Below are 19,267 nucleotides of genomic sequence, written 5' to 3' on the forward strand. Positions count from 1 at the left end.
TGTATTGACACCTAAAGTAATTTTAGCTGCAATCCTACCTCACTCTCCTCTTTTGCTTAACATTCATCTATCTAAACAAAACAAATTGTATTCAAATTCCCAGCAGAAGTTAGTGCTTCAGGTTTTATAAAGCACTCAGCTATGGAACAAATACAAAAAATAGTAAAATCCACATGTAAGTTTATGACACAAGTCTACAATAAAGAATTTACAAATCTGAAAAACATGGTATAGCAATAAATCACTTATTCTTGTTACCTGTAGTGTTTTAAGAAATTCCCTTAACATCTTTAAGAATCTTAGCAAGTTTAAGAACCTCTGAAATTCTTTACGTATTAGACTGAAATTTGGAAAAAACTCACCCCTAAAAATCAGCACAAGCTCTCTCATTAAATAATTTTTGGTGCAATTTCTATTCTTCTCTGTATGAGTTCAAAAACTTTCACAGTAAGCAGTAAAATCAAGCTGAAAATGCATTTTACCATAAGAGAATTTGTAGGGTGAAACATTTACCTTGAGTGTAAGCATAGTCATCTGATCCAGAACTGGAACTTCTCTGATACTTATGGCTTCCTTTTTCTCCTCCAGATCCTGGGATTACAGAAATAGGCTGAATAGGTTCTGGTGCTGCAGAACGCTCTTCTTGGTCCACTAAATTTAAAAGATTCTCAGTCGGTGCTCGACCTACTGTGATTTTAAAAATGGTTGGGTTTGGCTGAGATACCATTACCCGAGGAGACTGTGTTGGTGCACCTGTAGGTCCAGTTGGTTGCGTGTAGGTAATATATACTGGATTAACACTAAATGGAGGTTTGGGTTGACCTGACATACCTCTTGATGGAGAGCTTGAAGGAGGAGTAGTGGCTGCATACAGCTGGTGCTGGTTTCGTTGAGATGGTTGATTACTTATTGGCGAAGGGCTTCTGTTCATTGCAGTCCCAGGTCTTTGTGGTGGCTCAACTGTAATTTCTATTTTATTCATGGAACCTTTGGATAAACTAGGTCCAGCAAAAGGAGGCAGATACGATACAGAGTGACCACCTTGTTTTTGAAAAGTCTGGGATGCTTGCTGATATGGATGGGGTGGGACGGTTGAAGGACTAGGAGGCATGAAAACATGTGAGCTCTGATGACCCAGTTGAGGAGGTTGAACTTGGTGTTGAGGAGAGCCAAAGGGAGAGGGACACTGGGATGCCGGTGGTGATCGAAAAGCTGATTGTGGGATCTGGGGTTGTTTTGGAGAATACTGAGAAGGTTGGTAGTTCTGTTGGTGTGGATATACAGGTAGAGGACGGGGAGTATAATGTGGAACTGGGCCCTGTGGCGATGAATGCCACTGTGTATTCTGAGGAGTCTGTCGTCCTGAAGAACCTTGAGATGTTTGTCTTATATAAATAGAGCCAGGAGTCCCATAAAGATTGCTTGGAATCTGTGGAAGAATTTGTAGAGCTCTGGGTACACTCTGTCCAGAGGGGAGGTTTTGTGATACTGTAACAGTAATGGGATTTGTACTGTACCGAGGTATGTGCATATACGTGGGAGGAGGGCCTTGCATAGCAGACGTGTTCATTCCTGGTTGTATGGAAGATGGCTGTGGAGGTGGCTGTGGAGGAGGAGTAGCTGCATTTCTATTCTGGTCATTCATGAAAAATGGATTGTAACTAGGAGAAGCTGCCACAACAGCGGGAGCAGAATGTGGTTCTTGAACTAAGCATATCAGCTGTTTACCTGCCGTGCGTTGTGGATCAATATGTCCATCACTTGAACTGTGTACCAGTGTACGACCACCATTAAGTTGAGCTCCATCCCCGGCATGATAGCTGGTATGAGGATGAATACCCAGATTAATGTGCAAAAGGCTATTTCTATTCATTCTGGTGTCATCAGGGCTATGGTACTCCATATATAAGTATTTGTTGCTCTCCTGTGCGAGGGCTCGGCAACAGGCATCTAGATTGTTATTGTTCTAGAAGTAAGAATAGACACTTTTTATTGTCAAATACCAAAAGATAAAGTCATTGCTTAGTGTTCAACAAGCATTCGACTGAAGCTGCAATCAAGCCTATCTTGAACATAACAAGGGATAACATTTTGCAGACATGAATCCTAAAATAAAGGTAATACTTACTAAGTCATAGTATGCAAGTAGTACGCAGCTCACATTGCATCTAGCCAAATGCTATGGTAAGAATAGCTACAGTATGACATTAAAAAAATCAAGTTCAGTTTTGGGAAAAATCAAAAGTTAGAACACCTGGCATCTTTGGCAAAGTACAGGTATGTACAATTAACTACTTCTAATGACAAGACAAATCAAATTAAACTAGATCAGAAATTGCAAACTCTAGGAAGTTGAAACAAAACCACTGACGACATTTTGATGTTTACCTGAGTGTTCACTGTTTTGACCTTTACTTTACTTTATATCTGAGTACTTCTCTTTACCTGAACTTTAGAAGCCCAACATTTTAAACCTGCTTCTCTTGGTAGAGAATAATTTAGTGCCTTAAAAATTAAATCAGAATAAGTATTGCTTGAAAAAGTATTGGCAACTCTATAAAGCACCTACAACAATGACATAATTGCAACTGCCTTTAAGAATTTCAGTCACAAGGCAAAAAACAAAAAAAAACCAAAAAAGGTTTATTCATACATCAGTGAAGAAAATGTTTGTTTTGTGGTGCCAGCAGCTGAAACTCTACAGACAACAAATTATTAATCACATTATAAGTATAAGCACCTTTCTTGGAGCATTTTTCTTATGAGGAAAGGTTGCAGGATCTGGGGCTGTTCAGCCTGGAGGAGATTGAGGGGAGATCTCATTAATATTTAGAAGTATTTCAAAGGTAAATGTCAAGATGAGGTGACACTTTTTTACGTAGTGTCTAGTGACAACACTAGAGGTAATGGACAAAAGCTGGAACACAAAAAGTTCCACTTAAGGAAAAACTTCTTTCCTGTGAGGGTGAGGGAGCCCTGGCACAGGCTGCCCAGGGAGGGTGTGGAGTCTCCTTCTCTGGAGGTTTTCAAAATCCACCTAGGTGCGTTCCTGTATGACTTGATCAAGGTGGATCTGCTTTAGCAGGGGCTGGGACTAGGTATCTTTAGAGGTCACTTCTAACCCCTTCCATTCTGTGATTCTGTGGTTTCTTTTCTGAAGGACTACTCAGTCTCAATATCGAAAAACACTTTCTTACAATTTCATATAATTTCACTGTTAAACACATATGTTCACCATTTTCTCAGATGAAGACTTACTATGGAACATGACAGAAGAATCATCACTTAATTATGTATAGCTCTCACTCTAAATACTTCCCCCTGACTACTTCCCCTTCATGTCAAGCTCCCCTTTTGGACCACAGTGGTCAAAGAGAATATCCAGACATACCACAGAAAAATTTAAAACCAGAACATGTGGGAATCAGACCTTGTATTAGTAACCAGCACCACAGTGACATGACAGCAGTCTCAAAAAATTTAACTACCATCAGCCACTTGCCATCTAAACAAGACTTCATAAAGACAGCCCTCAGCTTCCTTAGTTCACTTCATCAGGGTAGAGACAGGCCTCAATCTGATTTCTCAGGATATGGAACACATTTCTCATTTCAGAAGACCCTCCATTTTTCACAGGTCCTGAATTAACAGAATTATTAACTTTAACAGAAGGTATTCCCAGAGTAGCACAACTTTGAAAAATGACTATTTGTGGACACTTGTTATCACTTCCAATTTGTGATTTCAGATGAAGGTGAAAAGAACAAATGGAAAGGAAAGAAAACCCCAAAGATCTGTCACTTGACTTGGAAGCAGGGAAATTAAAAAAAAAAACAAACCACAAAAGGATGGCATGAAGATAGAAAATCTTTAGATTCCTAGCCAAGACCAGTTCCTTATCTTTGACGAATGAGTCATTCTTTGCTAAAAATCACAGAATCACAGAATGGTGAGGGTTGGAAGGGACCTTTAGAGATCTAGTCCAACGCCCCTGCAGAAGCAGGTCCACCTAGATCAAGTCACATAGAAACATGTCCAGGCGGGTTTTGAAGACCTCCAAGGAAGGAGGCTCCACATCCTCTGTGGGCAGCCTGTGCCAGGGCTCCCTCACCCTCACAGTGAAATAGTTTTTTTCTTATGTTTAAATGGAACTTATAGTGTTTCAGCTTCAATCCATTACCCTTTGTCCTGTTCTAGACACCATGAAAAAAAGGGCTGCCTAAACCTCCTGACACTTACCATTTAGATATTTGTAAATATTAATGAGATCCCCCCCTCAGTCTTCTCTTTTCTAGACTACACAGCTCCAGTTCCTGCAGCCTTTCCTCATCCAAAAGATGCTCCAGTCCCCTGATTATCTTGGTGGCCCTGTGATGGACTCTCTCTAAAAGTTCTCTGTCCCTCTTGAGCTGGGGACCCCAGAATTGGATGCAGTACTCCAGATGAGGTCTCACCAGAGCAGAGTAAAGGGGGAGCAGAACCTCCCTTGACCTGTTGGCTACACTCCTCTTGATGCATCCCAGGATGCCATTGGCCTTCTGGGCCACGAGGGCATATTTCTGGCTCATATTTAGTTTATTATCAATCAAGACTCCAAAATCTCCTCCAATAAATACTTTCCTTATTTTCTGTACGCACAGTCACAGGTTGCATAGACAAGGAATCCCCTTCCCAAACATAAGTGAAGAACGATACAATCTTTGTATATAAAAGACAGAACAAAAATGCAAGGAGCAGAGTCATTCAGTCATTCAGAAATAACCCGAAAGGATAAAAATCTATGCTCCAGAAAAGAATCTTCAAGTTACAAAAATAAAATACATGGACTCTTAAAAACTCTTTACCATACCTGAAGCATGCACTGAGATACCACTCCTTCAGGTATCTCAGGGAAACGTTGTCGGAGATCATGGAGTACCTGCATGTCGAGTTGTTGACTGCCCTGCGCCATGCCAGATTGATGATGTTCTAGATTACCAAGAAATGGAAGTCAACAGGCCTTCCAATGATTATGGTCTTCTGAGGCTTCTGGCATTTTCTGTAATTAAAAAAAAAAAAAAAAACCAAAACCAAACACAGTCAATTATCTTCTAAGCCACCACAGCAACTTTTCCTCCTCCCCTCATTGCAGATATAACGAAATCACTGTATTACATTTTTAGATCTTGATATCAAGAAAGACAACAGCTTAAACACAAGAATAAGAATCATCATGTCTCAAATTACATATCACAGGTATCTTAGCATGATAGTTCACTGGAATGTGCTAGTTCAGGTCTTTACACAACCCCATTGTAGTAGCATGTAGGCATAACAATCTGATCTGCATAGAACAGAGCTGTTACACAATTACTACCAGAGAATTTCTGAACAATCTGTAGATAACTTCAAGTCTGAAGTTATCACAACGCATGCATGTCTTCATTATTTACAACATGCCAGAAGTAACAGGCTGGAAAAACAAGTTGAATAATTACCCAAAAATACTCCCCTTTCCTCTTTACATCACTACAAATCCAAGAAGTTTGAAACAATTTTTTGTGAAATACAACAAGAGTTAACTTTCCCCCTCCTCCTTTCTGGCACTATTCAGTACTTATGGGATGAAGCTGGAACACAAAAAGTTCCACTTAAACATAAGAAAAAACTATTTCACTGTGAGGGTGACGGAGCAGTGGAACAGGCTGCCCACAGAGGATGTGGAGTCTCCTTCCTTCGAGGTCTTCAAGACCTGCCTGGATACGTTCCTGTGAGACTTGATCTAGGTGAACCTGCTTCTGCAGGGGGTTTGGACTGGATGATCTCTAAAGGTCCCTTCCAACCCTACCATTCTATGATTCTAAACAGAATTTAGAGAGCCCTTTTTCAGATTACAATAAGCATCTATTAAAGATTTTTATAAAGTGCCTATTATATTCATACCAACATGATTAGTGACAAAACTTGTTTACATTTCAGCATTCTTGAATTCAACAAGAATCTGAACTTCGATACCCACGGACCATTATAAGTCAAATACAGTCTGAGTCAACAGGTTCTTTTCTCACTTGTGGCTCACGATCACAATAGTGATCAAGAGGTAACTGAAATCTAAGTAAAGGTTCACAAGGACTCTGCGTGAAGACGAAGCACGGCAGATTCTCCACAAGAAATCTCCTACCGGTAAGCTTCAAAAACCTCTCGAACACTACTATTCAGTTGAACTCTTAACTGAAGAGAATGAAGTACTGTGTTTAAAAATGGAAATGAAAGACAGATACCAGCAGAGTTGGCATTCAAGTAATATATTAGCTACTTAAACTAACAAGTTTAAATCATGCTTATCTTAATCTCAGTGCAATTGTGGGTGGCACATAGTACAGGTATTCCAGTCAGCTTTTCACTTGTTAGCTCAACTTCTAATAATAGTCTAGAGCAGTGCAAGAGGTCAGCACAAATGTACACATACTTTTATGTACTAATGCACTAATGCATACTTTTATGCACTAATAAACTACAACAGTTTCCTGTATCTTTACTGAGACAGTCTCTCAGTTTTCTTAGTAAATACAATAGAACATAGATCTTCAAGGAAATAGAAAACGTCAGGTTTAGGGTAAAAAAGATTTAGTAGGTGTTGGGGGTTTTGGTATTATTTTTAATATTTAATAACTATCCTTTCATTTTTTTAATCTCTTTCTGAATAGCACTACTTTTCTCTGAAAAGAGGCAAAACGACCATCACAACAAAAACAGAAGTCAAGTCCACTCCACTATTTGGCTGCTTTAACAAACATTAGCATTCATTAAATAACACATATGCTTATAGGAAAGATTGCTCTGTCATACTTGATATTTTCTAATATCCAGCATTACATCTGTCACATCACACTCTTTCTCAAAATCAATGAGATGTTTAAAGAACAGTGAGATATGTAAATTACCCTGCTGTAGTTTAAGAAACACAACAATAAATTTACATTGTACAACCACCATGTAGTTGTTTCCATTGGAGCAGTGCTGCAGACTTCCTTTAGAAAGGAAATGAGTTTCCACTGACTACGAGAACCAGCTGAAATGTCATATCTATACTCACAGTAAGGTATCTTTTATAAAACTTGTTTTCTGTAAATGACAAACATCATACTCTGAAAGGAAGACCACCATATGAATTTAAAGAAAACCTGACAGCTATCAAGCTCTATATGTTTCTAGACAACACTCCCTTTTTTCAGGAGGCAGGGGATGAAATGCAGTAATGGTGGAATACTCTAACAGTGTAAATTACAGTTAAAAACTCTCTGGAGTAACAATGTCAGTATCTGAAAATCTGAAGTGGAAGATAATTTTTAGAAGCATTCATATGAGCAAAAGCCTTTGCATCACCTCTCTCAAAATGCAAGTTTAAATGTAACATAGGTGAGCAGACTGGAAGTCCATCATCAATACAATGTTTTTTGACAATGCTTTCATAATAATATAAAATTATCAATTTATTTGATGTTTTTCCAACATTTCCTGAATATGTATGGTGAGTTACACTAAGTAACTGGCAGTTAGTGAGCAACTATGAATGTTATCACAGACTTCTCTTTTAAACAAAATAATGAATAATGAAAGTTTCCATTCTCACTCCCAAGGGTTGAAGCATCTAGCCTTTACAGCTACACAGCTTTGAAAAGTCTACAGGAAAACCAAAATAATTGTCTTGATAAGTATGAACACACAATCATTCAGAACTCCATGGTTTCTATGGCTACACTACTGTGGAAATTTATTATTTCTCAGCCAACACCGCAAAATTCACTACTGCCATATCTAGGCGCCCAGCATTCTGTCCTGTCTGTTCTGCTTGCCTTGTCTACTGCATATATGCCACTCCAAGCAGGCACAAACTGGCTAGAATACAATACTTGCTTCTCACCTTGCTCCACAGTCAGGTGGAAAAGCAAGTTGTTCAGAGAGACAAGCCTACAGTACAGACTACACAGCTAAGATGCTCAGACAACAAGAACTCCTGCTGAGCCACAAGAGACTAGGAACATAATCTTTCAAAGAGCTTTTCTTTCACAGCATGCACTGGCTAAGAGACATGCTGAGGTGCACTAGGCTACCACCCCTGTAATTACTGAAAGCTCAAAGAACAGACCAAAAAAACCAACCCAAAGTCACAATGAAAGCAAACCACTTCATCTGCAGCTTTCAAAAATGAATTGCATGTACCCAAACTCCAGTTGAAAAGTACTTCATGAGGATGGAATAAATTAATATTGCTACATACATGGCAGTTCTAACGGCAAAAACAAAGGATATTGTTGCATAATTGGTCCTGCTGTGTTAAAACACAGACATGACCTCTGGAGCCAGTAGTGAATCTTGAGGATTATGCAAACCATGACTCAAGTCTTAAACAAGCACACTAATCAGTCTTACACATCACTTATATGTACAGGAAAACAGTATCTTAAATTTAATCTTCTTTAGCCATTCATGTGCCTTGCAAGTTAAGAAAACAGTCAATAGTTCCATCAATCAAACGATGCCTCTTTCCAGAAAGAGTGAATAAAAAAGAATTACTGTTGTCTTGGTACTCCTCACAGATAATGTTCAAACATATACAGAAAGAAATCCATTTCATTACTGTTATTTATGAAGCACTAAATCACCTAAAATGAAGATACTTGAATCGTCAACTCCTGAGATCTAATTGAAAAATAAATTAGGAAATACTAAATACTAAATTAGGAATACTAAATACTATCTGTAAGTTTATAAATTATGTACTGGTAGGCACTTACGCAATTATAGTGTATGCAGTACTAAAAAAATTCCTGAAAGAATTTCCACAATACAGGTTATTTGGAAGACAGTTTCTCAGACCTCATCAATTCAAAGTTAATTGTTCAGATGTTAATAATTGTGCCCTGATGGATAAGAGGAAAAGAACCTGATAAAACATAATAATAAAATAATTTCTAAAATCAACACCTCTAATATATTCTGCTTCTATAGGTTTTACACAAATACTTTCATCTTAAAAGACTATTCACATCTCTAAATTACAAAGATTAGAAAACACAGATGGATTTAAACATAGTCAGGTAAAGAATGTCAATTTTTTCTCTGAATACTACACAAATGCAATACTTAAATTTTATCATCCTGACTTATAATCAAACACATGCTGACATCTATAGATAAAAAGGATTTATTGAATGTCATTCATTTGAACTCATTTGTAAATTGTTCTATTTCCTTCCTCCTTGTTCATCTTTGATCAAAGTGTTAAAGATAAATTTTGGCTTTCAAATTCATAAATGTAGTATATTTTTTTTTTTGCTTGAGCACTTGGGGCAATTCCTTCTGGCACTTGCACTGGGCTGACAAGCTTTTAGCCAAGAGGTAGAAAAGGACAGAGGGAAAGATAGCAAAGCTGGATGCTCTATTCTGTCCAAACATTGCAGGAACTGAAGTATGAAGATGCTATGAAATTGAGGTGGACAAACAGAACAACATCAACATTTTAATTATGGAATCTTCTGAATAGAAAGAACAAAATCTAAAGAAATCAGCAAGCTGAAAGAAAAATAAATATATTTAATATCTCCACCAAGCAAAAGTGACTTCGAATTTACAGACATTTAAATTCATTTGCAGAAAATACAAAGTAGCAAAGCCAATAAACAGTTATATAATCCAAACTCATGACAGTAATTCCCGATTGTTATCTGTTTAAGTATAATTTGCCAATACTAACAGTTCATTCCCTTTTATATTTGCTACTGGCATTTACACATTAAACTTCTGAGTAGCACTGTCAGTGCTACTCAAACTTTACTCCTATTCTGAGTCAAAACAGAAGAGCAGTAACGATCTGAATACTCTCCCTTAATCGGAACTTTACTTATTTCTCTGATAGTGAATAAAGGGAGAACTGTGAAGAGTGAGGACAGGAAATGAGGAAGAAAATGATACAAAATTTTACAATTCAGTTTCATTATTCTACATCAGTAGAGAATTTCATTTTCAGCAAAAATATCATGGTAAGTAAAAATGAGATGATGTTCAAAAGACAAATAAGATGTTCTTTAAACGGAAGAATAATAATAAAGCCTAAACATTAATTTGTAATAATTTTACTAAGACAAGCCATTTTGTCTTCAGCCATGCCAGACTAACTGCCCACACAGTATGAGTTCTGAATTTGAGTGACACTTAAATCTCTTGTTCTAAATTTATTTATTAAATGGAAATACCTTGTGAGTGCATCTTATGAATCACATACCTTCTTGAGGTAATTTCAATCCATGAGATATTTCTCTCACTTTGGTCACGTTACCTACAGTTCTTGAAAATACTTTTTCAGTTGTCCTATTGCATTTTTCGTACTTATTTTGTTGAAGCTGATCTCAAGATTAAGTTATTTTAACTTTTTCTAAAAAAAAAAATTATATCTGTTCCAGTTTGAAAAGCTTTTTATTTATAACACAGACCATCCATGTTCAAAGAACAAGAAAACCTAGCAATACCAGATTGGTCTACAAAGTAATATTACTGAAGTATACAGCAGAATACACAGTGTTTCATGGCTAATTACTTTTAAATTAATAAATTCAAGATGTCTCATAGTATGGAAATAATCCTACCAAAAAGTCATCCAGGTATTAAACTACAGTGTTGATCTCTACCAGGCTGAGTAGCTACCAGGCTACTGTTTTCCCAACTGTGAAAACTGTTTCACTGTACAACACAAAGATTTACACTGCATTAAAAAATTAGCCTACTCACTATAAATATTTTTATTAAGCCCTATGGGCCGAGAAAGATGGTGAAAACATTCTACTTCTCATAAAAATAAAATATCACCTTATTAAAGCTTCAGCACTCAAATTTAGCAACTAGCTCAAAGCATTTATTATTACTTGGCAATAAAAAAAAAATCAAAACACAAACCACAAAAATTCGGGCAAGTTCAGTCCCTAGAGACTGTCTAAGGAAAGGATTTAAAAGGTGGGATTTTTTTTTAATTTATACATGTATATAAATTGAAAACCATTCAGTGAATTACACATTTGTTACAGTTTCTTGAATTAAGTTACCCTATAAGCAAGTACTGCTTAGGGGGCAGATGTCAATTTAGCTTCTAGAATGTGGACAAGCTTCCACTGCCTCTAAAGTCATCTAGAGATTTGGCTACAGTCCTCCAAGGATGACAAGATTTACTGCATGTTAGGCAGCATGAAAAAGCAGTGAGTTCAGTTGTAATGAGTTATAAATGAACAGCTTTCTCCACCTTTCTTCCCACTCCAGCCAACTCATCTGAACTAACTCAACCTGCTAAAACAATTTAAAAAAAGGCAAACCAAAGCTTATTAGTTTAATAATAAGCTTATTAGTTTAATAAGCTTACTCTACAAAATGCATGGCCCACTGAATATCATGCCACTGTGAAAAAGTATTAAAAAAAAAAAAAAGGTTGAAAAGGGAAAAGAGATACAGGACCAGGAACAACATCTCGCTTTTCAGCACAGCTAAGTCAACTGATCAAAGCCACAACAAAAATGCATCTTCACCTGAAGCACTTTTAGAACAAAAGAATCAAAACCATTCTTGCATGAAGAGCACTAAATCAGGATGGGAATTTTGCCAAGTGCTGCTGTCAATACTGTAGTTACAGAATGTGGTTGTGGCACTGCAAGAAAGCTGTCAGCTGAGCTGTGAAGGTACAGCATCAGCAAGAGGTCAGAACTGAAACTACTTTAAACTCCACATTACTTCCCCACAGTCCATGCAAAATCTATGACAGACCAAGTCATTACAGGCAGCCAGCTCTTTATCACTGATATGATTATACCTTCCACATCTCCGTTGATGCATTGGTTACATGCTTCCAAGGACTGGAATACCCTCCATACGCTGCATGCCAGTAGTAAAACATGAGAAGACAAGAAGGGAATTAGCTCATCTGACAGATTTAGAAAGCACTTTATCAGACAAGGTATTAGTAACACTGCGGTTTTAACAAATAAATACGATTTTGGCCAAAACATACATTACTGTATGATCACATCCCAAAACCACTTCTGTAATTCAACATTCAAGCAGATATTAAGGTGCATAATTACTGTGGTGCTTCCTACAATGACTGCAAACACATTGCATAAGAGTTGTTAAATAGCAACATTTTTGCAAATAAGCTCGTATAAAACCATGAAACTTGATGATGACAATTCAAACTGAGTTGCATCACATAATGCATTAACTGACCAAGATGATGTTTTTTAACACCCCATCCTATATATACCTACTACATAGGCATCTGCAGCCAATTACAGCCTTGTAAACAAGCCTGACATGTAACCTGGCTGCAGACGCAATCACGTAAATCTCACCTCTAATCCATGAGCAGCCTCTGGAACCATGGTTGGCTTAAACTCAAAGGCATTTGCAGTACAATATTAAACTCACTGAAAATAGTTTAAAGTTGTCACACTAAAATGATACTGGGAATAATAAAGAAAACAATTTTGCACACTAAGTTTTCATTTATTTAACCATTTAAATAAACAAAAATAATTAACTCATCCCACAGATATTAGAACACTTGCATCAACCCAGCTAAGACTGGATTGCTCTTGCAGTAAAAGGAAAGCGAATACATTTATAGTAATGTGACATCTTTATAAAGATTTGCTAGCTGGAAGATCTTAAAATCTCAAAATTATAGGAAACTCAGCTGTTACAACAGTGCCAATTTTTCCTCACAACCATTTTCAGTCACACATTCACTCTGTTAAAACACAAAATATGACCAAAAAAACCAACAAGGATGACTTTTCTCTGCAAGAGTCCAGCTAAAACAGTTTTTAGAATTACATATAGCCAAGAATGACTCTCCTACCTCACAATGACCATTTGTGAACAGAAGATTTTTTATCTGCAGGGTGATACATCTCATAGCTTTAGGACTGTATTGTCTCACAGAGCAGGAAAGACAGGTACATTAGAATTTGAAAGTGTTTTGTCAGTTCATACAGACATACTAAGTTCAACAAAGCAGAAGAAAAAAATATTTAAAGCTGAGCTTGGTAGGTTGATGTTGCTGCTCTGAATGACTGTCTAGGTCATTGAAAACACAACTTCATGCTTTGGCAAGCTGTCTTACAAAGAAAATATGTTCACTTGTATAAAAGAAGTTCAACAGATTCATAAAGCTCTGGGATAGTAGTAAAGCAATGTGAAGCACAATAAATACAGAAAAATAAAATTAAAAATAAAACTGACAAGCTATCACTGATGACCAATTGGTCTCTTATGGTAAAGTTATACAAGCTCGCCTGACAATTCTTGGTTCAATATCTCTGTCCATTTAGGCATCCAATAGTTATACAACCATACAATAGTTACACAGATGTGTATTTGATGGCCTAGAACATTTCACAGTACTGAAATGGCATGCAATTTGTTAAAGCCAGCATGATGAGAATACTATTAACTCACATTGATGAAATGGGAATGTAAAGCAGTGAAAACACTCCTTTGCTTGGTTTTGTTGTTTTGCGGGGATTTTTTGTTAGCTTAAACTTCAGCAATGATCAGTTTTATCCATGTTTGAAATCATTTCCACAGATTCTATAAATCAGGAATACTATGATATAATGTGGTGTGTCTTCATTACACAAAACCTATACGCAGTTCTGAACTACAAGACTGGATGGAGGAAATCTGTTTTTGGCACAACAGAGACACTGTCTAGAAAAAAAATTAGGACTCAAGTATAATAAGGTTTCATCTGTGGGAAAGCATCTAATGATACAATTTGTTACTAAAATTCAGAAAAATAATAAACAATCACTGTTCCCACTTAAACATGTATTTTGTCTGCTTTAGCATTTGCTTTGCTTTTCTCCTTTTCATTACAGTCTGTCATCCTCATGAATCATTGGCATCTAAATGGATTAGTGTCACCTACTCACTGTTTTTCCTCTTCAATCTGTGATGGAAGACATAAAATAAAAGTCACGGGAACAATAGAAACAGTTTTGTTTACACAGATTATAAAAAGCTCCCAAACCACTAGGCACTGAGACATCAAGTTGCCAGGCACAAAAACGAGTCACAAGTACTGTTCTACAAAGTTATAGTGTTCCATGGACTTAGTCATGACTAAATTTCTGTCATTTAAGGTAGGACTAGCATTTGACAATAAGAGATCTTATTTATTCCACCACTTTAGAAGCAAGGAGTGAAAATCATCTCTATATACAAGTCAAATCTCCACAAAGTAGAATTTACTTTTAATAGCTACATCAGGAGGTATTAAAAACTGAATGATAATGAGACTACTTAACTGGAACAATGACACTCATTTTAGCAAGTAGCTAAGAGGTTCTTGGACAGTAATTCCTCTACCAAGCAGATCACAGAATCAAGGAATGGTTTGGGTTTAAAGGGTCATGAAAGATCATTTGGTCCAACCCCTCTGCCATGGGCAAGGACATCTTCCACTAGATCAGGTTGCTCAAAGTCCTGTCCAACCTGCCTTCAAACACTTCTAATGATGGTGCATCCAGTTCTCCGAGCAGCCTGTTGTATCTCACCAACTTCACCATAAGAAATTTCTTCCTTATGTTCAATCTAAACCTACTATTTTTCAGTACAAAACTATTGCTTCTTGTACTGTCACTAGAGGCCTTAGCAAAAAGTCTTTCCATCTTTCTTAGAAGCCTCTTTTATATACTGAAAGGGTATGTCAGATACTAGTAAATACTTCATCGTGAATTTAGCGTTCTCTCACTCCAAGTAACTAAAAGCAGCTCCTGCTACATAACAAAGTTACAAGAGAAGTGTGTTTTCAAGGCAGTGAGATAGCTCAGGAGTGATGCCATTATGCAACAAATACTAATTTCCACAAGAATGCTAAAGAATACTAGTTGCACCTAAAAGTTGTGAACACAAGTGAGTTTGTATGCCCCACAGAGCAACCTGAGATTATCACAAGTATCACATTAGAACCAGAAGGTATGAGGACAAAGAACTGGTTTTCTTACCAGGATATGTGATCTACAATTATTGACTGTGATATAGGCTGTGGCTAGAAAAAACACTGCAGTGAATCAGCATACTGTCAGATTTCCTAATTGATAAACTCTTAAGTGTTGGCCCTGTTAAAAGTAGTTTTATAATAACAATTTATAACTTTTTTTGGTCCATTGTATTTGCAGAATCAAAAGAAGAAAACATAAAACTGAGTATTTACTATAAAGCATGGGAAAAGGTTTATTGAATATCCATGGATCATAAACTTCAGCATTACTTTAAGTATAGTCACTACTCACAGTTCCAGGTTTAACAATTAGCTGAGCTGACGGAAATTGAGCTAACAAACTGAAAAAATACTGGACTATTGTTTAATATAGAAATTGTTCCAGAAAGTGATCTCCCTTCTGAGGAGTGTGAGATCAACATTTCTCAAAGAAGAAACACCTCTGAGTGTTGCTGTGGACAGCGAGTTATTTGCAGGTCATTAGTCTCAATCTCAATCAACTCAATAGGAATTAAATGCTGTTCCAGTCTATGAGATGTCCAGTAGCTCCTACACAAGGTAAATGATTCTCAGTGTTAGCTCCTGCTCCTACATCACAAATTCATTGCTACACTTTGAATTTCCTTGTAAGACATTCAGAACAGGCTTTGTTGCAAGTTATATTTACAATCATCAAAATACAATGAGTTCCTCCCCGAAAGACTTCCACGGAATAAATCACTGTACCTACACTTCTGCAGGAGTTCATAGTAGTTAAGTACTCACTGAAGCCTGAAATTTCAAAAGTCTGAAGACAACAATCATGATTTAAAAAAAAAAAAAGAACCAAATAGTCATATATAACCCATATATATTACCCATATATAATCTGTAAATTTCCTGAGTTAACCACACTCATAAATGAACACATTGAAACAACTATTCATACGATTATCCTAAACGGCTCCCTCATTTTTCTTTAACTTCTTCTCGTTTGTGCTTCTCTATTAAAAATATTTGCTCTACCAATAAATCCAAAAAAGATTGTTGTCCATTTTGACAGTAAAAGTAACAATCACATTAGTCATCTGAACCTGCTGCTATTTCCATAAAAGGCACATTACTGCACTTCATGCATTCAGAGCTATATCATTTGAATTTTTAACCAGTTACTTGATTTACTTAGCAAACAATTTCACAGTGAAGCAAAAGCTTGGTTGTCCTCTCAGAGTCACTTGAAGATGTGCAAGTACAAAATTTAAAGTCACTCCTTTTAGTCAACCATGCTATGAATTGGCAATAGAGGGATGAGTGATATATGACAACATAAACTTTAACTACAAGTCTTATACCCAAGGTGATCAGTTGAGAAAGAAAATGGTACTGGGAAGCAGTAACACCTATGCAACACTGTTTCTGGCCTGACTACTACTAGCTTCTCACTTTGGCCACCTTAAACTAGAAGAAAAAAAACCCTAAATTAGAAAGAAGTGAAGTTAAGCAAGATAAAACCTCATTTCAGGATTCCCAGAAAGCACATACTGATGGAGGATATGACTCTACATAGAGGAAATAGAGGAGGGAAGTGGACGAGCACATATGAACAGGAACAAAAAAATAAGACAAAAAAGGAGAGAGCAGATACAGATGAAACACGTAAGAGACAGGAGTCACTAGAGTAGTGCCAAACATTACCAATAGTACAGAGAAATACAAACCACATGCTCCTTACACACTATAAAACATCAACTTCCATTTTTAAGTTTTGAATTAAGCTTCATTGGCCTGATTGCATAAAATTCTTTTGCATGACTAATTGCTATAAAATATAGTGGATAAGCTACGAAGCACGCATGTCTTTCCTATCTTTCCGGGACAATTTGTTAAGATAAGGAACTAAGATATGACCCTTGCCTATTTTATGTAACTTTCTGACAAGTCTTCACATGAATACCCACCCATAAGGGTATCAAAAAAAGAGGCCGTTTTAAGAGGTTACATATAACATATTAATTGCATTTATTTTATCTATATACATTTATTCCAATATAACATATTAACCCATTATCTATAATCATATGTGTACATCTACAGATGCTTGAGTGTGTGTCATAGTTGAGGAATTGCTGTACCTAATTTCCTAGCAAAACAAAAAAGATACTTCAAAATAAAAACATAATTTGCCAACAATATTAATATGTCTGTTCACACACATGTGAGCATATAACACTGTATGTGTATATATATGTATATGTATATGTGTATATATATGGATCTCATAAGTCCCAGATTAAGCTTTTTCCCTATTATTTTTTTTCCCCTTCTCGATTTTGGGGGCAGGGAGTGACCAGTGCCTTAAAATTAGATTTTTGTTTCTAGAACATAATTTGTTTTCTTTTAAAGCCACATTCATCTCGTATTAACATTGCTTTAAGATTAAAAATTTTATCTCAGCTTAGCCCCAGACTGACTTTCTGGGGAGATGTGCCTTGGGTACTATACAATGCAGACATTTAAAAATGTTTTCATTGTGTACTGGCTTCAGCATTCTGTATAAAGAATACTAGTAGGCTAAAAAAAAACTGGTGGAAGGAAAGCTGGGAGTTTCCCTCTTTCCATAAGCAAAATCTACGTTATAACTGTGCAATGAGGACCCTTAGTAGTGTAAGCTAATGTTCAAACAACCCAGACTCAGACAAAGCTGTAGCTGCCCTGTCAGTGAAATTGCTTCAATAACAAGTCTCCATGAGGAAGTCTAGATGTTTCAGATTCACTTATTCGATAATCTTAGGCCAGAAACAGGACAAACCAAAACAGATACCAGAAAGACCAAAATACAAATGCAACTGCTCATTCTCAAATTCCCTGGTATATTCCTGAAAATAGCTTTGCTCGATAAAAGCTTTAGAGAGTTATCTTCCTTAGGGAGAGTCTGGAACCAAATCACGTGTTTTAACACCAGAGAGGACAGGTTGAGAAACTACAAATAGCAGCAGTAAAAGGGTAGCCATCAACACCAATTTTTTCCACAAAATGTATTAATTTCTGCTTCTCATTGAAAAATAACCTTTTCACTTTTCTGTGTGCTCTGGGCAGAGGACAGGATTGGAAAATTATTTTTCTAACAACATTAAATTAGGAGCCTTATGAATTACAATTACAGGTCACTCGTAGCTATATTACAGCACAAACTGATTCTAAAGACCATGCTTTACCTCTCTCTCAGCCACTTTTAATCATGACATTGCTAGGTTAAGGAAAATCACGACTGAAGTTCCGATCGGCACTTTGGTTACTCAATGACATGGTCTGCAAAGGCAAGTTGTCAGTATACAGGTCATCAGTCATAACGTTTGTTTATTTTTGTTGGTCTGGTACCAGGCCAGAAAATTTCAGATCCAAGTGATGAGATTAACGCAATTCCTGGCTGGAGCATGCATGACTTTTTACGTACAGCTCAGTATATAAAGACCAATTTTGTGACGATGAGCTAGAGACCTCTCACAGAGCTTGTGATAACAAGCTATAGTATGAACATGTTGAACAACTCTATGGCTTTATAAAATCAGGCTTACAGTGTAAAAATCAAAGGGAAAGAGGTTCTTTACTGCTAGCCAGTCTTTCCACAATTGACATTGCATGGTTGTCTAATGGTGAAGTCACAAATAAATTTCACTTTCATCAGATTCAACTAGAGTAAAAAAAAAAGACATAAATCTGAATGAGAAAATATGAATGAAGTACATTTTCTGAAACTTTCAGGAATAAGCAGTATTTGGCTTTTCAGAGCATTTCACTGTACTCACACTTTCAGTTTTTAAAATGCCTTGTTTTCACTCTATATGACAAATATTCTTCCAAATTTAAGTTAAATATGCATGTTAAACACTTAAAGCAATCAGTATCTCTCTAAAGTCAGACCATTTCCACACTGATCTGCTTCTACTGTACTCCATTAAGGCTGGTAGGATAAACTGTGTCGATTTCATTTCCCTTTTAGGAATCTATCCTCATAATCCTGCTTTAGAAGAAGAGAGAAAAAAAACCCCACATTCAAAGATAGTTTTGACTTAAAATAGTTACTAATTCATCCTACTCTTAAAGAAGATGCTGTCCAGCAGCCTGGTGCATCCTCCAAAAATGCTGTCCTTTTTTAACCAACTTCTCTGGTTTTATGTGATATATGGCATCCTGTGCGTAGTTTGAAGCAGTAGCAAAAGAACTGCTTGAAACATTCTCGACACTACACTAAGTAGTGTCTAG

General features: G+C 36.6%; 1 protein-coding gene across 2 annotated transcripts in view; it reads right to left on the reverse strand.

The window, feature by feature from the left end:
- The window catches only part of TAB3 (TGF-beta activated kinase 1 (MAP3K7) binding protein 3), a 48,538-nt gene that overhangs the window by 15,193 nt on the left and 14,078 nt on the right, over nt 1-19,267 (reverse strand). Inside the window, exons 2-4 of one of the 2 annotated variants that reach the window (XM_061999815.1) lie at nt 4,850-5,038; nt 832-1,966; nt 514-687 (exon numbers count right to left, since the gene is read on the reverse strand). In XM_061999815.1, coding sequence (XP_061855799.1) covers nt 514-687; nt 832-1,966; nt 4,850-4,951 — 1,411 coding nt within the window. In that variant the 5' untranslated portion in view covers nt 4,952-5,038. Of the gene's footprint in view, nt 1-513; nt 1,967-4,849; nt 5,039-19,267 lie in introns of both variants that reach the window. The other variant, XM_061999804.1, reaches the window with a different exon arrangement.

This window comes from Colius striatus, chromosome 1 (assembly GCF_028858725.1).
Source record: "Colius striatus isolate bColStr4 chromosome 1, bColStr4.1.hap1, whole genome shotgun sequence".
Taxonomy (NCBI): domain Eukaryota; kingdom Metazoa; phylum Chordata; class Aves; order Coliiformes; family Coliidae; genus Colius; species Colius striatus.